Raw genomic sequence first — 24,929 nt, forward strand, 5'->3', positions numbered from 1 at the left:
TGGACCGACTTCTGGATTACCTACGACCTGCTGGAGGCGCCAGCCATCCGGAACCCACGACCTGCAGGAGGCGCCTGCATCTGGACCATCTTCCACCTTCAGGGAGTCGCCTAAGTCCCAGCGGCCGTGTCCCTACGGGCTCCTCCTGGGGGGACTTCGGCTTCCAGGGTGAATCTCCAAAAGTCCCAGCGGCTGGACTCCTAAGGGCTTCTCCCGGGGGAGTGCCGGTCTCCAGGGTGAAGATTCTTCTATCACCAGGATCCAACGTCGTCCGTCCTCCCAGTGGGTATCGAGTCCTTGGACGCTTAGGACTCCAACGTAGTCCAGTATCTCAGCTTGCTCCAAGTCTCCGAACCGCCTCCTGGTTGGGACATTTGCTGAGGACCTCCACAGCACTCTATCCTCTGTCCCAACCAGCCCAAGGGTCCACAAACACAACACCATCACAGCTCAAGGGTACCGCTTGCATTTTCTCACTGTACCAAACGAAACCCCACCCATCTCGTCTTGGACAGTAAACAATCAGTACACACTCCTAAAAACAGAATTATCCACCCTTCTGAGAGCCAGGGCCATAGAACCAGTTCCCCGGCCTCAGCAGGGCAGAGGATTCTACTCTCAATATTTCCTCATTCCAAAGAAAACAGGAGGCCTACATCCCATCCTAGATCTCAGAAATCTCAACAAATTTCTCAAAAAAGAGAAATTCAGGATGGTATCATTGGGCACCATGTTACCTCTTCTTCAAAAAGGGGATTGGCTCTGTTCTCTGGATCTTCAAGACGCATACGCTCACATTCCCATCTTTCCTCCTCATCACAAATATCTGCGATTTCTGGTCGACGGCCAACATTTTCAATACCGGGTGCTTCCATTCAGCCTCGCCTCAGCACCACACAAGCAAGGTGGCACACCTACACAAGCAAGGAGTGCACGTGTGTCCTTATCTAGACGATTGGATCATCAGGAGTCCAACGAAAGAAGGAGCTCTCATTCACTCAAGCTCACAATCAACTTACTTCACTCCTTGGGTTTTCTCATCAATTACCAGAAATCCCATTTCACACCATCTCACCTCCTACAGTTCATCGGTGCAGATTTAAATACCATCATAGCAAAAGCTTTTCTTCCAAGAGACCGTGCACAGACACTCGTTCTCCTGGCACATTCTCTCCGAACTCAATCCCAGGTCACAGCTCATCAGTGCCTTACCCTCCTCGGTCACATGGCCTCTACAGTTCACGTCACTCCTATGACCAGACTGACCATGCGACTAATGCAATGGTCTCTCAAAACACAATGGATTCAAGCCATTCAACCACTGTCCTCTCACATTCATATAACTCAGGAACTGCGTTCTTCCCTCCTCTGGTGGACATCAATGAACAATTTTCTCAAAGGTCTACCTTTCCAGCAACCGACTTTGCAAGTCACACTAACTACAGATGCATCCACCTTGGGTTGGGGTGTGCACATAGGTCATCTGCAGACCCAAGGGACGTGGACAAAGCACGAAGCCACTCTTCAGATAAACTTCCTAGAGCTTCGAGCTATACGTTATGCGCTGCATGCGTTCAAGGACTGCCTTTCACACAAGACTGTTCTTATATACTGTGCTGTCTGTCCAAACAGAGAGCACAGTAGCCATGTGGTACATCAACAAGCAAGGGGGAACGAGCTCGTATCTCCTTTGCCAAGAAGCAGCTCAGATTTGGGACTGGGCCCTAGCACATTCAATACTCTTATGGGCCACTTATCTAGCAGGCATTCACAACATAGTAGCTGATCGCCTCAGTCGTCAGTTCCAACCACACGAGTGGTCCTTGGATCCAGCGATAGCAACCAGGCTTTTTCAACGTTGGGGTCAACCAACAATAGATCTCTTTGCTCCCTGTTCAAGCGGGAGAACAGCTTGCCCAAGGGCGCCTTTGCTCACCATTGGAACTCAGGCCTGCTATACGCGTATCCTCCGATACTGCTCATAACCAAGACACTAGTAAAACTACAACAGGACAGGGGGTCTATGATACTCATAGCCCCATACTGGCCTCAGCAAGTATGGTTTCCCACACTTCTAGACCTCTCAGTCAGGGATCCCATTCGTCTGGGAGTAGCTCCTACTCTCATAACTCAGGATCAGGGTCGATTGCGCCATCCCAACCTCCAATCCATTGCCCTGACAGCATGGATGTTGAAAGCTTAATTTTACAACCACTCAATCTTTCAACCCATATCTCTCAAGTGCTTATAGCTTCATGTATGACCTCCACATGAAAGAACTACTCTTCCAAATGGAAAAGATTTACATTGTGGTGCAAGCAAAACAATACTGATCCTTTCACTTGCTCCACTTCTTCTCTACTAGATTATTTATACTATCTTTCAGAATCTGGCCTCCAGACTTCATCTGTAAGAGTACACTTAAGTGCAATCTCTGCATACCACAACAAAATGGGAGATGCACCTATCTCTACTCAACCTCTCGTCAGTAGATTTATGAGAGGCTTAACTCACCTTAAACCACCAGTTGGACCCCCGATCACACAATGGGACCTGAACGTGGTATTAACCAGACTCATGCGTTCTCCATTCGAACCCATAGATACCTGTGATTTAAATTTCTCACATGGAAGTCTATCTTCCTCATAGCCATTACATCAACTAGAAGGATCAGTGAGTTACAAGCACTTGTCACATATGAACCTTATACAAAGTTTCTACATGACAGAGTGGTACTCCGTCCACATCCAAAATTCCTTCCCAAGGTAGTTACGGAATTCCACTTGAATCAATCCATTGTTTTACCCACATTCTTTCCAAGGCCTCATTCTCACCAAGGAGAACGTGCCTTACATACGTTGGACTGTAAGCGTGCATTATCCTTCTTCTTAAACCACACTGCAATCCACAGGAAATCCAATCAACTCTTTGTCTCTTATGACCCAAACAAACCAGGTAAAGCAGTGGGTAAACATACTCTGTCCAACTGGCTAGCAGATTGTATACAGTTCTGCTATGAAAAAGCAGGCCTTCCTCTCCAAGGGCGCGTAAAAGCACATTCAGTAAGAGCAATGTCAACTTCAGTAGCGCACTATCGTTCTGTGCCAATACTTGACATCTTTAAAGCAGCAACATGGGGTTCTCTTCACACCTTTGCAGCTCATTACTGTTTGGACAAAGAAGGATGATAAGATTCAGCCTATGGACAATCTGTCTTAAAGAACTTGTTTCCAGTTTAAACCCAACTCCTTCTGCAACCAACCTGCTATTATCTTCGGCTGACTCATTTCAATAACAATATTTCACTGTTGCCTCAACACAAAATGACTCAGCCTCTAGCTTGCTACTCACCCATATGTGAGGACTAGCATCCTGCTTGTCCTGGGATAAAGCAAAATTGCTTACCTTGTAATAGGTGTTATCCCAGGACAGCAGGATGTAGTCTTCACAGAACCCACCCGCCACCCCGCGGAGTTGGGTCCGATACATTTTATTATTTTATTTTTGGCTAACACTAATTGCTACAAAACAGACTGAAGGGAGACCCCTGTGGCAGAGAATATCATGGCATGTTGGGCATGCTCAGTGGGCACTCTGGCTGCCAGTCAAAAGTTTATGAAACTTTGACAGAAGTTTTTTTGTATAGGGCTCCATTACCGATGTCACCCATATGTGAGGACTACATCCTGCTGTCCTGGGATAACACCTATTACAAGGTAAGCAATTTTACTTTAGATTTGATCCGCTATTGTATAGGCAACCAATGGAGATCATGGAGAATGAGAGTGATAAGATATATCATTATCATTATGTTTGAATATACATTGATAGTAATGATCAATATATAATAGTCTTGGCTTTGATTGAGAATTTGTTTAGGCTGCTTATTTCTTTACTATATATTTTTATGAAGTCTGATATATTGGCTAAATCTGATAATAATATGTTATAATCTTCAGGGGATTTCTACAGACAAAGATTTTGAACTATGGAATTCAACCTATAGAATCCTCCTCATCTTTTCAGCATCTCATTTATCGAATAACAGATATGGATGCTGAGGCCAGTATGTGTGGAATTAAAAGTGATGGTATACCATTAAAGTTGGATGGATTTAATCCTACCAAATATGTAAGCTATTTTCCAATCTATATACATCAATTGATCTGTGATAGTCCATTATGGTGTACATTTTGTCATGCTTAACTTAAGGTTGTTTGGATTTGTAGGTCAAGAAACCTTTCACTGGTCCATTTTAAGAATAATCAAAGTTTATCACAGTACATGAGCATAAAAACATGCAATGGGTGCAAAGGCCAGATTATATGATTTATTTCAGGGGTCCCCAACCACCAGTCCGCGGACCTGGACCGGGCCGTGGGAGTTTTTTGCCGGTCCGCGGCACCGCCAAGCACCGGCAGGTGTGTTGCGCGCTCCCGGTCTCTCCCGCTGCCGTTGCCGCTGGGCTGTCAGCACGTTCAAGCCCAGTGGGAACGGCAGCGGTGCTAGAAGACGCTGTGGCACATGCGGCTGGCCTTTTCTTCTTCCCGCGCCTGCCCCCTCCCGTGACCCGGAACAGGAAGTGATACATGGAGCGGTGCGCGGGAAGGAGAAAGAGCCGTGCTGTGTGATAAGTAGCAGCGGCGGCTGCAGCGTCGTCCCCGAGCAATTGAAGCAGCCGGTAATCGAGAAAGGAGACAGCGGCATGAGCCTCCCGCGGCCGATGGGATTCTTCTTTCTTGGCCTGCGGGGGCTGCTGCAGCTCCCATTTGTTCTCCGGGGGGGGGGGGGGGAGAAGAGGAAGTGAGTAGAGAAAGAGAGAGAAGCAGCCAGCCAGCCTGTGTGTGATTGACTGGTCAGAGGGCTGATGTGTGTGAGTATGTGAGAGACAATGAAAGTGATTGCTCAGGGAGATGACTGATGTGTATGTGAGAGTGTGAGACATTAGTCAGGGAGGTGACTGATGTGTATGTGTGTGTGTATGAGAGACTGAAAATGATTGCTCAGGGAGATGACTGGTGTGTATGTGAGAGTGTGAGACATTAGTCAGGGAGGTGACTGATGTGTGAGTTTGTGTGTGTGTGAGAGAGAAAAAGCATGGAAGTGAGAAGTCTGGGTATGTGGGAAAGCATGGGTGTAAGAAGCCTGGTGGTGTGGGGGTGAAAGCATGGGAGTGAGAAACCTGGGTGAGTGTGCATGTATGAGAGAGAGAGACTGCTTGGTAAGGTGACGGTGTGTGTGAGAGAAAAAGACGTGTGTGTGAATGTGAGAGAATGTGATTCAGGGAATGAGAAGCCTGTGCACGTGGAGAGTGAGCATGAAAATGAGAGAGACTGGTGTGTGTGTAACAAAGAGAAAGTGATTATGGGAATGAGAAGCCTGTGCATGTGAAGAGAGTGAGCATGAGAGTGAGAAACCTGGGTGTGTGTGAGACACAGCATGGGAGGGAGAAGCCTGTATATCTGAAAGAGAACATGGGAGTGGGAAGCCTGTGTGTGTGTGTATGCATGAGCGAGATCAGGTGACTGGTGTGTGTGTGTGTGTGTGTGTGTGAGAGAGAGAGAAATAAAGTGATTATGGGAATGAGAAGCCTGTGCATGTGAAGAGTGAGCATGGGAGTGAGAAACCTGGGTGTGTGTGAGACATCATGGGAGGGAGAAGCCTGTATATCTGAAAGAGAACATGGGAGTGAGAGACTGGTGAGTGTGTGTGAGAGAGAGAGAAAGAAAGTGATTATGGGAATGAGAAGCCTGTGCATGTTGAGAGAACAAGCATGGGAGTGAGAGACTGGTGAGTGAGTGTGTGGGTGTGTGTGTGTGTGAGAGAGAGAGAGAGACAGAGAAAGTGATTATGAGAGTGAGAAGCCCATATATGTAAGTAGAACACGGGCGTGGGAAGCTGTGTGTGTGTGTGTGTATGGCATGAGAGAAACTGTTCAGGAAGGTAACTGGTGTGTGTGTGCCAAAGACTGTTTGGGAGATGATTGGTGTGTGAGAGACAGAAACTGGTCATGGGGGCATGACTGGTATGGTGTGTGTGTGTGAGAGACATGGGCACTAAGGAAGAGGACCATAAGTATAGAGCTTAGCTTCTACTGCTGCTTCTGGTGTGTGCCACGGCCTGCAGGGAAGGGGAGTAGGAGAGCTGCTGGAGGGGGTAAGTAAAGGTGGCTTTTTAAGTTTATTTTTCTTGACTGCCATTTTAATTGTGTGATGTCTGCTTTTTTGAAATATTTTATTGGTGTTTGGAGAATGTTTAATAGTTTTTATGAGTTTTTAATTATTGGATGTTATTCTGTTCATAGCTGTTTTGAAACATTTATTCTGCTTATTAGTATAGTTTTACAATTATTTCTGTGTGGGGATCTATAGCTGCTTGCTAGTTCTGTTTTCCTAATAAGAGGTGTATTGGTTTTTAGGACCTGACTTAATATTTGTAGTGTTACCTTTTCATAGATAGGGTTGCTCCTGTTTGAGTGTATTCCATAATACAGGTGTAACTGTGTGCGGATTAGTTTATGTGCATTACTACAGATCCTGGGAGTATGTTAGGTCGGTTCTGTGTCTGTTACCGAGATGAGATATTTTGCTAGCATGTAAGCGTTTGTATCGGTCTTATTTGTTGTGTTTTCTCAGAGGACATGCATTGGTGGTAAACTGCTGTCTTTTCATAAGTAGGGCTATTGAGCCTGGAAGTAGAAGGAGTTTGAGTTGCTGTTACTGAGATGTCACCAGAACCAGAATATCTTTTTTGTAGGGTGAGTTGTATGGGGAATGTCATAATTCTGCTTTACATCCATTATTGTGGTCAGGGGGGTTCCCATGGATACAAACTGTACTTTTACATCTAGCCCCGTGATGATCATGGGTCAGTGTGCCATGCATGTGAGAACCTATGGTGAGTTGAGTCACATTCACATTATAAATGTCATAATTAAATGATAAGTGTGCACTAAAATCCAACCCCCCTCCATAATCCCGCCCCATTATGACCAAAGCCCCGCCCCTACCCCACCCCGCCCTGCTGGGCCATGGAAAAATGGTCTTGCTTGAAGCCGGTCTCTGGTGCAAAAAAGGTTGGGGACCACTGATTTATTTAACACTTTCAACTTTTATTTCATATACAACATGCAAAAAAAAATCACTGTTGCACCTTACTTACATATCATGGTAGTATATTAAATAAATCTGTATTTTACATGGTAGTGCTTTCATCAATAACATTAATATTTTATTATAATAATGTTGAAAGAGTAGTGTTGAACCTTTCATTCATGCTTTTTTTTTCTTGTAAAATGTATCTCAAGCTTGAACTACAGATGAAACGTAAGCTTTAGTGGACAATTTTCATACTACCTGCATTGTTGCAAATTTCGTGTATTTTTATCTGTGGACTTTGCACCAGTTTTCAAAGTGAAAGCACATGAATATTTTCACTTTGAAAATTGACTAAGGAAAAAGTACAAATAGCGATTAGCACTCATTTTTTCTTTTTCACGTAGATAAGCCGGATGAATTGGTCATGCTGTCTGGGACATCCTCCAGTCCTGTAGGTGGCGGAGCTCTCAAAGTAATGTTCTAAGTTTTGCTGTAGTGTGTGCCTGCTTGGCACCTCCCCCTCCCTTCATCAGTCCGTTTTTTTCCGCGAGCCTGACAGCATGCGGAGCTCTCGGTCTCCTCAAGCTTTTTCTGTGAAGAGAAAGATACTTAAAGAAAAGAGGTTTATTTTCACTTAAACACCTCTAATAGTAGTTAGGCTTAACTACTAGTTAAAATACGTTGAATTGTGACAGAAAATGCCTCATCCAGGCTTCAAGTTCTGCTGCTGCAGAACTTGAAGCCTGGGACCATAATGTCCCATAATGTCAGTTACTGACAGACACATTTCCTACTATATTTGTCTAGGCCCTCAACATGACCAGGCCAATTGTGCTGACTGTGGACAGATGTCTCCTAGGGCACAGAGACAAAGAGCTGCAAAAATCCAAGACTTAAGGCAAGCTGCGTCGGGATCATATGCCACCTCGGAGGAGTTGGCGAGATCCTCTCCGGGACCGTCCCGTGCGTCAAAAGAGTTGGTGCTTCCATGGGCGGTGTCCGTAGGTTATTCTGCGTTGACTACGCTGGCAAAAAGTTCCCTTCAACACCGACGCATGGAGCGGGCGACGCATCCATTGCATCGAAGAAGGCAGCAGCATCAATCGGCGTCAATGCTTCGACCGGCATCAGCGCACCGACGCATCATCATCGATGCACCGACACATCCGACGCAAGCAAGTCCAGCCATTCTTCAGGATCGAAGCATGTGCATACTGCTTCAACACTCCGATCCACTACAGGGTCATCCCATCATAAAATGTCCCTGTTCTCGACTCCATCGATGCAAAAGGCTCAAAAGCAACCTAAAAAGCATGTTTCTGGCCATAAAAGGCAAAAGGAGCCATCTCCTCTTCTAATTGTGGATGAAGCCCCTTTATCTTCTCCTCCTGATGCATCCACACCATCTCTTCCATCAGACCATGAGGATCCCTTGCTCAAAAGCCCTAGGAAATCTTCATCAGGCACCGATAGACCTATTCTGCCACCTCAAGCTCCACCATGAGGTGCACCACTGACTGCACCACATCAAGAGGAATTAGTATACCAAACAATGTCTCAAATCTCCTTAATATTAGCTCAGTTTCTAACAACGGTTGCAGATCAAGGAGGACACAGGCCAGAGCCTCCACAGGAGTCTCCATGTTCATCTTCAAGAAGCCCCAGCCCTGGTCCAGCCCCGGCATCACCTTCTCCTCTTCCGGCTGACCAATCATCTTTTTATCTTCTCCTGGGTCTTCCACAGGATACCCATCAGACCCTCCAGAAGACCAACCAGAACCAGTTTCCCCTTCTGAAGACCTCACATATTCTACATTTCTTGAGAAAGTGGGTCTAACATTGAATATTGAAACAAGGAAGTTGCCAGACCCAAGAGCGGATGTTCTTGGTTTACTAAAGGTGTTTGAGACTCCAGCAGAACCAGTTGCCCTTCCATCCCATGAAGTGCTGGATGCACTAATGAAAAGAGCCTGGGAAGCACCACTTTCAGGCCCATCAACATCCAGAAAATCAGAATCAAAATATCGGATTCGTCAGTCTTCTTACTACTCCCATGTTCAGTTGCCTCACACTTCCATGGTGGTAGACTCAGCGATGCAGAAGACCCATAAATCCAGATTACATTCTAACGCCTCTCTTGGTCATGACTATAAATACATGGATGATTTTGGTAAGTGAGCATACCAAGCAGGTATGCTTAATGCCAAAATATAACAGCACCAGTTTGCAATCACACAGTATTTATTCAAGTGCTTGCAAGCCTTAAAGCCAAAACTTTAGGAGGGATCTCCTGATCAACACCTATCTGATGAATTCCATCACATGGAAGAAGAATTGAGACATCTAATCTGTACAGTATACGAAGGATTTGAAACATCTACAAGGTCTATAGCAAATGCCATCACAGCAAGGAGAATTGCATGGCTGAGAGGAAGTGCCATCAGGGAGGATGTCCAGGAAAAGTTAGTGAACCTCCCATGCTTACCTGACAACTTATTCAGCGACCAATTCTGGGAAACTGTAGCACAGTTGAAGGAGCAGAAGTTAGCAGTCCATTCGCTAACTATTCCATCAGAGTTTTCCTCTTCTAGAAGGTATTATTCAAGTTATCGAAAGCTGCAGTATTGTGAAAAAGAATAAAGGCAAGGACTTGCTCTGCTTTTCAGCCTTACCTGATTCAATTTTAACCTTTGTGCCCTTTAGACAGAAGTTTATTATTTATACAGGAATGTGGATTCTAACTTTAGAAAAGTGCACCAGATAAAGTAACATGCAGAGAAATAAACCAGACTGAATGTATTTAAAAATAATTTCTCTTTATTCCAGATAAAAAGAAATATCCATCTTAACTTTAAAACCTCTAAATAACCTTATGGGGTAGAACACTGCTCAAATCTCATTCTAATTAGACAGTGAATATCTATTAGGGTAAATACTGTAACAATGGTAACAGAGACGATTGAAATCAAATAATCATCTACCAAAGACTTTTCTCTTGTAAAATCAATGCATCTCTAATACATATCTGGCTAATACTAGCTAGAAATAATAGTACTTAGCTTAAGAGGGTTTTCATTATGCAAAAAATGTATATTGCTCACCAGATTTCAATGAAGCTATTTAGCCCCACTTTCCTTTGTCTCTCGTACATGCGGTCAGTTAAAAGTTCCACCTGCAGTCTGCTTTCTCTTTGTTAGCAGTCATTTAAATAACCAGAAAAAGCCAGGTTGGGGCTACTCTGTTCTTTGTTGTTCAAAAAGTTAACTAATTTGCCCCCATCTCTAAAACAGAGGAGTCTGAAGCTAGAAAGTTTCAAAAGTTCATTAAAATTGCTTTTCCTGCTTTAGCAAGGGTCTGAAACTGGGGAGGCTACCCAGCTAATTAAAGTTTGCCTTCTTTTCTTCCTACAGATAGAGACAGGCAGGAAGAACTCCTGTTTTTTTCTAACTAAGCAGAGATAAGAAACAAAAGTTATTCTGGGCTTTCCAAGGACACAGGTGTTTAATTGAAAAGTTGCCTGTTCCTGGAAAACTTCCCCTAAAGAGGGCCCTTTCCAACCAGACACAAAAATAAAAATTAAAAAGATCTTTTCTGCATTTCCTCTGTAATCTCCTCAAGGTCACAGGTGTTGGTTGGAAGATATCGCCGGCGCTAACTTTGCCCTCACTATGTCATGTATCGGGTCGGTGACCGGTTCCACTATCGGTACCGATGTCGCTGCTGGAGGGACCTGGTGAGGGCAAAGGTAGCGCCGGCGCCATTTTGAATATTGGCAATACGGCGCGAGTGCAGGAGGTCGCTCCCGGACCCCCGCTAGACTTTTGGCAAGTCTTGTGGGGGTCAGGAGGCCCCCCCAAGCTGGCCAAAAGTCCCTGGGGGTCCAGCGGGGGTCCGGGAGCGATCTCCTGCACTCGTGACGTCGGGTGACAGGAACCAAAATGGCGCCAGCGCTACCTTTGCCCTGTCATATGGTAAGGGCAAAGGGCCACAGGCGCCATTTCTATTAACGCAGCCGTGGCCCGAGAGCGGGAGATCGTGGGAGATCGCGCCGGGACCCCCCCACTGGACCCCAGGTAATTTAAAACATTTTGGGGGGGTTCGGGAGGGTGGGGGATTTGTTTTAAAGGGTCGGGGTGGGTTTTAGGGTTGTTTTGGTGTGCCAGTTTTCCCGCCCTCCCCCGATTTACGATTTTTTACGATTTAAAAAAAACCCAAAACATGACGATCAGATTTCCCATCCCCCGTTAAGACGATCGATCACACAATTCACATCCCTAGCATCCAATCCATTCTCATTCCACTCAAATGTATTCAAAATGTTCTCACAGGACAAGCAGGATGGTAGTCCTCACATATGGGTGACATCATCAGGATGGAGCCCAATCACGGAAAACGTCTGTCAAAGTTTCCAGAACTTTGACTGGCCCCTACTGGGCATGCCCAGCATGGCACTAACCCTGCAGCCAGCAGGGGTCCCCCTTCAGTCTTCTTTTTTCCGTGTAGCAGTAGCCTCGCGCTTTAGGAGCTCTGAACCACATTCCTGACAGGAATTTTTTCCTCATGGACTTGTTTAAAATATCTTGCCCCACAGGAGACCCTCCTCTAACTTTCTCTGGCCGCGGTACTCCGGTAAGTTTTTTCGCCGTTTTTCGTCGGTTACCGTCGAGTTTGGCCCTCGCGGCCTACTGGCCGTCGACCGTACCGTGGCTCGATTTTTTCTATGGCTATGGCATCGGGTTTTCGTCGGTGCCCGGATTGTACTCACACCATGTCGATCACAGACCCTCATAGAGTCTGTGTAATGTGCTTAGGCCGTGAGCATGATGTCCTGACTTGTACCAAATGTGCCCTCATGACACCAAAAGGTCGCAAAGCCAGAATGGAGAAGATGGGACTCTTCTTCCGTGCTCACACCCCGACGCCGTCCATCGCGTCGATGTCATCGGAACCAGCATCATCGAAGTCGCACCAACATCGACAACCGTCCGGTGACTGCCCACCATCGATGTCTTCACGGCCATCGACTCCAGTTTCTCCCTCTCAAGATCGAGGGGATTGAAGGGAGAAACATCGGCATCGTAAGTCTAGGACCGTTGAGGGAGCAAAATCATCGACCTCACCACCGTCCGAGCCACCATTGAAGAAGCCCCGTCCAGGAACGGCACCGACCACTCCTGCGACCGGGACATCGAGGCAACCCTCACCCGATCGGCGTTTGGGAGTTGTAATTCTGCCTGTAAAGGTGATCCCTCCGACTCTGCCTCAGCCTCCCTCTTCCGTCACGGAGCTGGAGCTGATTGCCCCAGGTCTCCGTGAAGAACTGGACCGGCTGGTCCAGGAGGCCATCGACAAGGCGATGCAACGGCTCCAGGTCCCTCCAGCAGCGACATCGGTACTGATAGTGGAACCGGTCACCGACCCGATTCCAGTAGCGCTGACACCGCTGCTATCCTGGATGGAGGCGCTCATGACTGCACTTCCACCGGTGATTCCTGGGTCTCCAATGGCTCCGGTGCGCTCCCCGATGACAGCCTCATCGGGAGGAGAAACACCGTTTTGCATCCCTCCTTCGGGAGTTCTGCCTCAGCCATCGATGCCATGTCGTCCCTCGCCACTGATTCATTCATCGGGAGCGATACACACATCGGTGCCATCGATGCCTTTGATACCGGTACCGATGCCTTCCAGGCCGTCCATGGTGCCCCTGGCGATTCCTTTGATTTTCTCGGAGCCTCAGCCAGGGCCTTCGGGTATCCAACCCCCTTCTCGTCCTACAGGTCAGCCTACTGATCCTTATGATACCTGGGGTGATGATACTTCCTCAGACACCGATGACTTACCTTCACCTCCCTCTCCTACTGAAAGTAGAAAGCGTTCTCCTCCAGAGGACCTCTCTTTCATTATTTTTGTGAAGGAAATGTCAGAATTGGTCCCTTTCCAGCTTCAGATGGAGCAAGATGATAGGCACCAGATGATGGAGCTTCTCCAATTCCTGGATGCCCCTAAGGTGATCACTTCTATTCCCATTCATCAAGTTCTTCTTGACCTCCTCAAAAAGAACTGGGAAAATCCTGGATCCATTGCCCCAGTACACAGAAAGGCTGACACTACTTATCTGGTACAGTCAGCCCCTGGCTTTCAAAAATCTCAGCTTGACCACCACTCAGTTGTGGTGGAATCAGCTCAAAAGAAAGCAAAAAGGACAAAACCACACTCTTCTACCCCTCCTGTCAAAGAACACAAGTTCCTCGACAATGTTGGTCGCCGAGTGTTCAAAGGGGCCATGCTTATCTCCAGGATTGCTTCTTACCAGCTGTATATGACCCAATACAACAGGGTCATTTTCAAGCAAATACAGGACTTCTCTGAAACCCTGCCTGACCAATTACAAGAACATCTTCAAACCCTTGTTCACAAGGGGTTTGAAGCAGGAAAGCATGAGATAAGAACAGCTTATGATATCTTCGACACCTCCACTAGAGTGTCTGCAGCTGCCATTTCGGCACTTCGCCCAGAAGTACAAGACAGGCTCTCTGACCTGCCCTGTATAGGAGATAATCTGTTCGGTGAACAGATTCAGCAAATAGTGGCTGAATTAAAGGACCATAATGAGACCCTCAAACAGCTCTCATCGATACCTTCTGACTTCCCTTCTAGAGAGCCCTTCAAGAAGGACTCTAAGAAGTCATTCTTCCGTCCAAGGAAGTACTATCCTCCACCAACAAGGTCCCGAGTTACGAGGCCTTATCAGAAATCTCAGCCCTGCTAGCCCCGGAAGCAAAAGCCACAAGCAGCTCCCCAGCCGGGGCCTGCTTCATGTTTTTGACGTTCCCTTGGAGAGCAGCAGCCTGATCCCTCTACCAGCCATACCAGTGGGAGGTCGATTGTGCCATTTTCACAGCATATGGCAATCAATCACAACCGACCAATGGGGGCTAGCAATCATTGCTCAGGGTTACCACCTGAACGTTTTTGCTCTTCCACCAGATTCACCACCTCTACAAGCGTGGAGAGTAAATGACCACTCTCTCCCTCTGGAGCAGGAGGTTTCCCTTCTCCAGTTAAGAGCAATAGAACCCGTCCCTCTTTCACAACAAGGCCTAGGGTTCTATTCCCAGTACTTTTTGATCCCCAAAAAATCCGGGGGGGCTTCGTCCAATTCTGGACCTACGTGCCCTCAACAAGTACCTCCAGCGGGAAAAGTTCAAGATGGTAACCTTGGGCTCGCTTCTACCTCTTCTACAAAGAGGAGACTGGCTCTGCTCTCTGGACCTCCAGGACACGTACATCCACATTGTGATAGCTTCAGCTCATCGCAAGTATCTCAGGTTTTTATTAGGCCTAAAGCACTATCAATACCGAGTGCTTCCATTCGGCCTAGCATCGGCACTACGAGTCTTCACCAAATGTCTCTTAGTTGTCGCAGCCTTTCTCAGGAAAGAAGGTGTTCACGTCTACCCCTATCTAGACGACTGGTTAATCAGGGCCCCAACCCAGCAAGCCGCTCGATCGTCCCTGGATTTGACCCTACACATTCTAATTTCTTTAGGATTTCTCGTCAATTATGAGAAATCCTATTTAGTCCCATCTCAAACCTTGTCGTTCATTGGGGCAGACTTGGACACCTTACAGGCAAAAGCCTTTCTACCTCATTAACGAGTGCAAACCCTCGTTTCTCTCGCTCACCAGTTGCAGTCTCAGCATACAGCAACAGCTCGACAGTTCCTTGTCCTTCTCGGACACATGGCGTCCTCAGTCCATCTCACACCAATGGCCCGCCTGGCCATGAGAGTCACGCATTGGACTCTGAGGTCACAATGGATTCAAGCGACTCAGCCTCTGTCAACCATTGTTCACATCACCGACACACTCCGTCTTTCTCTCACCTGGTGGAAAGATCCGAACCATCTCCTCCAGGGACTGTCCTTTCAAGTGCCAGATCCTCAACTCATTCTCACCACCGATGCTTCCAACCTCGGCTGTGGAGCTCATGTGAACGATCTGCAGTCACAAGGATTTTGGTCTCCAGAGGAAGCCAAACACCAGATAAATTTCCTGGAGCTTCGAGCGATGCGATATGCTCTCAGAGCTTTTCAGGATTCTCTATCAAATCACGTTATCCTGATTCAGACGGACAACCAGGATCAACAAGCAGGGAGGCACAGGCTCCTTCCTTCTGTGTCAGGAAGCTGCGCAAATTTAGGCGGAAGTGCTCTCCCGCTCAATGTACCTCAGGGCCACCTACTTGCCGGGAGTACACAATGTCTTGGCAGACAAACTGAGTCGTATCTTCCAACCACACGAGTGGTCGCTCAACCCCTCGGTAGTGACCTCTCTTTTCCAACAATGGGGTTATCCCCAAATTAGACCTCTTTGCGAACCCTCAGAACCACAAAGTGGACAATTACTGCTCCCTCATTCGGAGCGAGCGCTCTCAGCCCAGAGATGCATTCTCCCTCTCGTGGGCAACCGGTCTGCTCTATGCATTCCCTCCATTTCCTCTTCTCTCGAAGACTCTCGTGAAGCTCCATCAGGACAAGGGAACCATGATCCTGATAACACCTCACCTGCCACGCCAAGTGTGGTTTCCCATACTCCAGAATCTCTCCATCCGCAGGCACATTCCTATAAATGGAAAAGTTATACATCATGGTGTTCTTCGCAATCCCTTCATCCTTTTTCCTGTCCAATCCCTCTGGCATTTATCGGAATTAGGTCTAAAGACCTCTTACATCAGAATGCATGTCAGTGCGGTAGCCGCCTTCCATAAAGGTGTCAGGGATGTCCCTATATCAGTACAACCCCTCATAACTCGTTTTCTTAAAGGCTTACTCCATATCAACACAACAAATCCTAAGAGAAAAGTGTACAACTTTATTATCACAATTTTCAATGTTGTTTTTAGACATGTGTCCATAAAATACCAATTCACACACACACTCATTCACACCCTAAAATCATACTAATGCAAATACAGAGGTCAGCATATAGGACTCCGAGTCTATACAATATTGCAATATACCTTCAGTGCAAAGTTTTTCTTAAATTCCCTGTGGATACATTCACTTACAATCTCTGTATACCCAACCCCCACTCCTATTTCCCAACTTTCTTGTACATGAGATACCAGTTTAACACATATTACATATTACAACACATCTTCATTCTGTAGCTGACCCCGGGCAAAACAGCTTCTCTTTGGATCTCTGTTCTCAACTTGGTTATTGATGTTATTTCATGTGGTCTAGCCCCGACAAGCGGCCTCTGTTTCATTTGTGTTAGCTTCCTCAGGGGGACTGCAACCACTGAGAAAACCAAATCTATGTTTTAGATGCAAGACCATAGGACACACTTATCACTATTTATATTTTTAACAAATTTTTACCTCAAAATAGTTTGATACTCCATATCAAGCCACCTTTACGTCCTCTGGCCCCTTCTTGGGACCTTAATCTGGTTATCGGGCGGCTCATGAAACCACCCTTCGAACCTCTTCACTCCTGTGACCTAAAATATCTCACATGGAAAGTGATTTTCCTTTTAGCTATCACTTCAGCCCGCAGGGTTAGTGAGTTACAGGCCCTAGTTACCTATCCGCCTTACACTAAACTCCTGAAGGACCGGGCGGTACTCCGCACTCACCCTAGGTTTTTGCCTAAGGTAGTTTCGGAGTTTCACATTAATCAATCCATCATACTACCTATCTTCTTTCCCAGGCCCCACTCCAACCCAGGGGAGCAGGCTCTGCATACCCTTGACCATAAATGGGCTCTAGCGTTCTACCTAGACCGTACAGTTGCCCACAGGAAGAGCACTCAGTTATTCTTCTCTTTCCATCCCAACAAACTAGGGCAACCTGTAGGTAAGCAGATTCTCTCCTCCTGGTTGGCGGACTGCATATCTTTTTGCTATCAGCAAGCAGGCATTCCTTTCCAAGACCGTGTTAAAGCACACTCTGTGAGGGCCATGGTGACTTCAGTAGCACACCTACGATCGGTGCCGCTTCCTGTCATTTGTAGGGCTGCCACCTGGAGTTCTCTCCACACTTTCACAGCCCACTATTGCCTAGACAAAGCCGGAAGACAGGATTCCATCTTGGGCCAATCTGTCCTGCGTAACCTATTTCCAACATGATGTACCAACACCCTTCTGCCTGCCCGGTGAGGTTCAGGATGTCCTCTACCAAATTTCACCCCAGTTGTTGTGCCTGTTGCACGCCATTGGGTACATTTGGTACATGTTCGGACATCCTAAGCTCGGTACTCACCCATATGTGAGGACTACCATCCTGCTTGTCCTGTGAGAAAGCAAATGTTGCTTACCTGTAACAGGTGTTCTCACAGGACAGCAGGATGTTAGACCTCACAAAACCCGCCCGCCGCCCCGTGGTGTTGGGTTCATAACGTTTTGTTGTTTTATTTTTTCGGCACTGCCTGTAGCTATCAAATAAGACTGAAGGGGGGACCCCTGCTGGCTGCAGGGTTAGTGCCATGCTGGGCAAGCCCAGTAAGGGCCAGTCAAAGTTCTGGAAACTTTGACAGAAGTTTTCCGTGATTGGGCTCCATCCTGATGATGTCACCCATATGTGAGGACTAACATCCTGCTGTCCTGTGAGAACACCTGTTACAGGTAAGCAACATTTGCTTTCTCAACTTCATATATAGATTTCTATAAAGATATTTCTCACAGGACAAGCAGGATGGTAGTCCTCACAAATGGGTGACATCATCAGGATGGAGCCCTGTACGGAAAACTTTTCTGTCAAAGTTTCAACAAGCTTTGACTGACACTGGCATACTGGGTGCACTGAGCATGCCCAGCCTGCAATTATCCCTGTGAGCCACAGGTGTCTCCCTCAGTCTTCTTTTTTCCGCTCTGCAGTCAGCATAGCGGTTGGAGCTCTGTGAGGATTTTTTTTAACTAATTACCTCATGGAAACACTTAACTTTTCACTTCAAAAAACACTTTTCCCTGCACGGGTCTCCCTCCGCGTACGTTTTTACGACGCTCGGTGAGTACTAATTCTTATTTTTTCGGTCGGTTCCTGTCACTATCTTAAGGCTGTTAACTGACTGAAGCCTTCCCTTCCCCCATTTTTCAGTTAGCTTTAAACAGCTTGAGAGTATCTCTGTGACACTCTGCTTGCTTATGCTTGTGGGGTAGGGATTTTTTCCTTAACTTTAGGACCTCTGTAGCTTCAAGTCCTTCGTTCCCTGGTACCCTCACGCAGTCGATACCCTATCGCTACACCGGTACCCTCCTAAACCGCCCTGGGCTTTTATATGTCATCAGCGCCCCTCCCCCCACGGTGCCCTGATGCCTTTATCCATGTTTTTTGCTTTTCAGTGCTACCAGGCTTTTTTCCTCCTACGCACTGTTTTTTTCCTTGGGCTTCCTCGGTGCCGTCCCTACCCAGATGCATGCCATTGACGCACACGCTGTTAGTCACTGCCATGCATACTCGGGTCGCCGCCACCATTGCCCGAGACACTTTTTAATGATCCCAGGGTCACTTCATCGATGCCACCCCCCTTTTTGGGAATGCCATCGATGCCCCATCCTCCCCACCGATGTCCAGCCCTTTTCCATTGGTGGGCATCGGTGCCACATCGATTTCGTCGGTGGGCATCGATGCCGGATGGTCCACATCGATGGACATCGATGCCGGATGGTCCCCATCGATGGACATCGATGCCGGATGGCTTGTCCGTCGATGGCATCGGTGCTGGATGGCCGTCCGTCGATGGCATCGGTGCCAGGTCCTTTTGCATCGATGGACACCGTTGCCCAGGTGTTTCATCCATGGGCATCTATGTTAGAATGCATCCATCGAGGGCAGTCGATGCCAGGCTGCTCCCATCGGTGAAATTTGATGCCCAGGTGGGTCCCATTGGTGGGTATCCATGCCGGCTCGATTCCGTGGATGGGCGTCGATGCCAATGCCAGCCTTATGGCTGGCATCGATGCCCATGCCGATTCCATGGCTGGCGTTGATGCCGGAATGGAATTCATCGACTGGGAGATCCATGCCATCGATTCCATACGTGCCCATATCGATGCCACCGACACACATGTCTGGGGCACTGATACCATGTACACTTGGAAATCTGAGTCTGTCCAAATCGATCCCGTCAACGTCTGTGGCCCTATAGTTGATGCCCGTGGCCATGCCACAAAAGGCATAAATGCCCGCCTCCATGCATCGATGCCCTCGACACCTACGTTTCCTTCGGTGTCCTTGACGCCCTATCGATTCGACTTCGACTCAGTCGATGCCGGTATCTTTTTCAATAACGGCAATGTTTTTCGATTATTCGATTCCACATCGTTTCAAAGATACCTATGCCAGTGCTGTCAGTGCCCGTCACTGTCATCATTCTCCTGGCCAGTCATCGACGATTTTTCATACCCATTTTGATGATATCCTCGAAGCCCCTTAGGTTGCCTTCAATATCGTCAATACCGACATAGCACCGCCACATAATACCCTCGCCTCCTCACATTGCTCCACGCTTTGGGTTCTTTTTTAAGCCCCGTATTAGCTTAAGACACTCCATTGTGTCAGGAGCAGAGCAGGCGTGCTGACAGTTCGTCATCGATCGCCTTCCAGGACGACGAGGGCTTCCATCTCGGCGCTGGGGAAAGACCAGGCCGAGCACCGTGGCACCCATCATCGCCGACATCGTGATCGTCCGCCGCTGACGCCATCCAGCACGTCGGTGCCATCCTTCTCCAGGCTGGACAACGCTCGGGCAGAGCAACATCACCACTGCCATCAGCACTGTTCCTACAGTTTTGGCAGTCCTTGGTGATCCAGAACTTCCGGATCCAGGTCTGACGGCTTCTGCTTTGGCGTCACGACACATCGAGCCGCTGCGACGAGGGAAGGGAACATGAGTTCCGTAATGGGCTCCCCTGTTCCTGGCGTGCCCCACCGTCAAGTGGGGTGGGACTGTGGCCATCTGTTACACTTAGCAGTCTAAGCGCCAATCACGCCTGGCCTGTCTCCTCTGTACCTGTGCCACCATACCGGGTTTCAGTGTGAGATGGACGTTTACGTCCCCGGCCTTCCCCTCGAGGACTCCGGAGACCGACGGAGTCAACAGTCTTCACCGGCTCGTCTTGCGGCGATCCACGTCGGATGGTAAGTACCCGCTTCGGCGGCATTCCCATAGAGTTGTGTTCTCCCATTCGGACAGTGGTTCTAAAAGTTCTGGGTCATGTGCCTTAGGAGCTGTATTAGTGTCACATATCGCTATGTTAGCTATGTTAGCCACAATACCAGGAGAACCCCTCTATCTTCTTGGGATTGCAGCAGGGCTTCTTCTCTTGTCAGTAACGAGTCCCTGTGCCGACCAATGCTCTGACTCTTGGTTCCCTCCCAACCAAAGTTCCAGCTGCATTGGCTGATCTGCTAAATATGAGATTCAGCAACCATTGCCCCATGTACAAGTCCACCTTGAAGCCTGGCCACAGGTCTCAGTGTCTCCTTGTACAGCATACAGAAATGCGGGTACCACTAACCGCTCACACTCCTGCGGGAGCCTACATGATATCCTCCATTGGGACACCTCCTGGTCTCCCATCTGGTCAGATATCAGAGCGGCCACCCCACCTTATACCAAAGTCCCGGTACACTCCCCCAGGCGCTACGAAGTGCAGAGGGGAGAAGGGAGGGGGGTTGGGGAGTTTTAATTGCACTATTTTTTCTTTTAACAGAAAATAGTTACTCTCCGCACATCCTGGACCTAAGAAACTCCAACTTTCTTTAGAAGTCACAGGTACAATGGTATCTTTGGTTACCATCATTCCATATTGCAGTAAGTACATTATTTTAATGTTTCTATGTGCTTTATGGTAAGTCAACATTACAACCTCAAGCTCTGCCGTTGGCACCAGCTTCGGTAAGTGAACTGTCTCTTGCATCATGGTGAATGCTGTTTTCTCTGCGGAGTGTAACATCATTCACTTTCCTTGCATAGACTACTGCTAACTACTTTCAGTACATGCAATGAGCTCTCACTTTTTTCATGACTCACTATACATTTACTAACTGGAATTACTGTCACTGCCATAAATCCCTTCTGTAACACTTCTGGACACCACAGTCTTAAGACCCTCTTGTCCAGCATGCGCACAGACATTCTGATACATTCGTATATGTCCCTGTGCATATTTTCCATAACCTCAGCCCTTCAACTTTTCATGGTTGGGCTATGGGGTTTCTTCCCACTATGCATTTTTCTCATAATTCAAAACTGCTATGGGTTCTATTCAGTGACATTCTATACTCAATGGACCTAAGTGGTTTCATTGCTTTCGTCCCTGATTCTTATCCCAGTTCGAACTAGGACCTAGTCTCCTTCGACTCATGCTCGCAATTCCTTAGGGTTATAAAGTTTCTCCTGAAAGCTTTCAACCCATTATGCGTCTATTGCACTCCAGCATAGTTTCTCATAAACATCCTGGACGTTGCACCCATGAGTTATGCCCTTATGCCTTCCAATACTGCTTTTGCAACAATTCTTTGTGCATACAGACAGACAGCATAGGGACAATGTGCTTTCCAACTCATAAGCACGCATTACCTCTTAGCTGCTCTGCTAGACAGCTGCGCAGCTCTACCCTTGGCCCTTGTTCACTTCATGCGTCCTTGGGCCATATATCTAAGAGATTTAATGAACGCTCTATCAGACCTTCTCCACGTAGGTTCTATCCTCTCGAATGGTCTCTATTACATGTGTACAGGGAAAATCTTTTAACGCTGAGTTAATTAAACTTTCCTCTGCGTCTGCATCATTCCATACGATGCACAGGTTCTGCTCCCTACACATGTTTCCTATGCGTTCCCTTAGATGCCTTTTCTTCCATCAAAGGCCTCTTCAATATATCTCTTCTGCTGCCTCTCGTAGCCAGCATTCTTCTAATGTTGAACTGGGATGGGGTTCAGTATTCTTTTCCCCACTCCCTGACTGAGATCAGTATGCTTCCCATACTTCTCAATCCATCATATCAGTAACCTTTTATTCTCTCACCAGTCAGTCCCAAATCATAGACTTACTGATGTTCTTAGGTTCTGGTAGCGTCACAAAACCTTCTAAACATAAATCTTGCCGTTTAACATGGCAGGCTTTACCTCCTGACGCTAAAAAAAAAAAAAAAAAAAGAAAGGTATTACTCCTTTTACTTTTCCATCATTTTTTCTTACTCCCTCGGATTCTGTTCTCCAGACATCCTCCACATAGTTACACCTTTCTCTTAGTAGGTGTATCGTTTTGGAAGTTGGGTTCCCGTTTACGGTAAACCTCTCTGAGTCGGCTTACCATGGATTATCCACTGATCAAGCTTCCTCTATTTCTCTAATCATGGAATGAACATATATATTCTCCTTATAAGTCTCATACATTCTACGTTTGAGCCTTTCCATTCCTCTCTTCCACAGTTTGGCAAGGGAACTTCTTTCCCTCTTAATGTCATTCCTGCCAGCAGGGTCCGTGAGTTATGCACTCTTTCCATACTCACCTGACTCGTTCCTCCGTCACTGAGTTGTTCTATGCATTCATCTTTCTATCCTTTTCAGGTAGATGTTGCATCTCTCATTACTCAGGAAATACTCTGCCAATTTTTCCTAGCCTCTCTCTCTCGCCCTAGGGAGAGAGTGGGTTTTCCACATTCGTGGACAGTAATGCTGCGCTTACATTCTATCTACATTGCACTGCATTCCATGTGAATTCCACTTGACTCTTTCCTCCATGCAAGAGTCAAGCTGCGACTTCCAGTGGCCACACAGATCGAATCCTTCTGACTAAGTGGTCTGTATTTCCTTTGCTACCAACAAGCAGACATTTCACTACAACACTGTGGGTATCCACATACTGTTGTTTCCGTCCTAGCCTTAACAGCTTCCCTTTGGTTACTGCTGCTTGTACTTTTTTATCAGGCTGCAGCCTGGAGTCCTCTCCATACCTTCGCAGCCTATTATTGCTTACATTGACTAGCCGGCATGCTCCATGTTTGGCCAGTCCGCCTACTCTTACCTTTTTCAATTCACTACCCAACATCCTTCCACGAACCCATTATGGTGTTGCGGATGCCCTCCGTTCCCATTTCCACCTCCGTCATTACGCTTTCGCGTGTCTGCGGTGTATCTGGTGCATTCTCGGGCATCCTCAGCTCGGTACTCACCCATTTGTGAGGACTACCATCCTGCTTGTCCTGTGAGAAAGCAAATGTTGCTTACCTGGTGTAACAGGTGTTCTCACAGGACAGCAGGATGTTAGTCCTCACGAAACCCACCCGCCACCCCATGGAGTTGGGTCTGTATACTTTTATTTTAGTTTCGCTTGCGCTTTTTAGCTATAAGACGAGACTGAGGGAGACACCTGTGGCTCACAGGGATAATTGCAGGCTGGGCATGCTCAGTGCACCCAGTATGCCAGTGTCAGTCAAAGCTTGTTGAAACTTTGACAGAAAAGTTTTCCGTACAGGGCTCCATCCTGATGATGTCACCCATTTGTGAGGACTAACATCCTGCTGTCCTGTGAGAACACCTGTTACACCAGGTAAGCAACATTTGCTATATCCATATAAATTATCAACAAAACTCTTTAGCAAAAGATACCAAGTATATATGAAATCAAATCACTGAACAGTCCTCCTCTCTGATGCGAATATTGCTGAAGTATAAACCTCCATTCAATTTTATATCTTCCATTCAATTTTATATCCTGTCGCTGCCATGCTGTGTGGAAACCAGTGTTTCCAATAAATCTACTACCTAAAATGAAAATGTCATAAAAGCCTTACGAAAATTTTTTACCATATAAAATATATTGTAAACATGTTATTAAACTCATGAATCGATATAAGATGTTCACTTCTTACCCTTAGAATGGTACCGGCAAGTCGCTCCTCTCCAAACGGTCTCCATACTTTTTTTAAAACGTGGCTATGCAGTCAATCCTCCTTCTTATAATTCAAATAGATCAATCACACAGGGCAACAATATTTATATAAACCTATAGTAATGATGGCCAATCTCAAAATTTAATCCCTTAGGATAAAGAAAAAAAGCAGGGACCCCCTGATCCTAAGCAACTACAGACCAGTTTAAAATCTACCATTAATTGCAAAATTAATAGAAAAAACTGTACAAAAACAACTGACTGAGCATTTGGACAACAATAATATACTGTACCCTTCACAACATGAATTCCATAAACATTAAAGCACAGAGACATTGCTGCTCTCACTGACCGATAACATTCTGAGAGGATTTAATAGTGGAAAACACTACATCCTGGTGATGCTAGACCTATCATTTTATTTATTTATTTATTTATTTATTTATTTATTTAAAACTTTTATATACTGGTATTAGTATGCAAACATCATACCGGTTTACATTGTAACTGAGAGATTGAAAATACAAATAACAGGGAGGGGGCTGGGAGGGAGTAAAAAATAAAGTGCAGTGAGTAAGAAGGAAAGGGAACATTAACTTTGAGAGGTAAACAGCAAATTAATTACAAAAGACTATATACAGTATTTACAAGAGGCTATTAATAGTGTATAACAGTGTATAATTTGAGAGACGCTTGTGAGGAGAATGTTCGAGAGGTTGAGAAGAGAAAGGTAAATGGAGACATTTATTCTGGGAAGGCCTGTTGGAAGAGCCATATCTTTAGTTTTTTCCTGAATTTGGAGTAGCATGGCTCAAGTCTGAGTGTAGTCGGGAGGGAGTTCCATTGTTTAGGGCCTGCAATGGAGAGAGCGCGATCCCTTGTAGTAGAGAGGTGGGCTTTTTTGATAGGAGGTACTGTTAGGGTACCT

The 24,929-nt window shown here is 46.6% G+C and overlaps 1 protein-coding gene across 1 annotated transcript in view; it reads left to right on the forward strand.

Moving 5' to 3' along the window:
• The window catches only part of LOC115092435 (disintegrin and metalloproteinase domain-containing protein 9-like), a 435,618-nt gene that overhangs the window by 172,169 nt on the left and 238,520 nt on the right, over positions 1-24,929 (forward strand). Inside the window, exon 4 of the mRNA XM_029603268.1 lies at positions 3,960-4,131. Within this exon, the coding sequence (XP_029459128.1) occupies positions 3,960-4,131 (172 nt within the window). The remainder of the gene's footprint in view (positions 1-3,959; positions 4,132-24,929) is intronic.

This window comes from Rhinatrema bivittatum, chromosome 5, assembly GCF_901001135.1.
Source record: "Rhinatrema bivittatum chromosome 5, aRhiBiv1.1, whole genome shotgun sequence".
NCBI lineage: Eukaryota > Metazoa > Chordata > Amphibia > Gymnophiona > Rhinatrematidae > Rhinatrema > Rhinatrema bivittatum.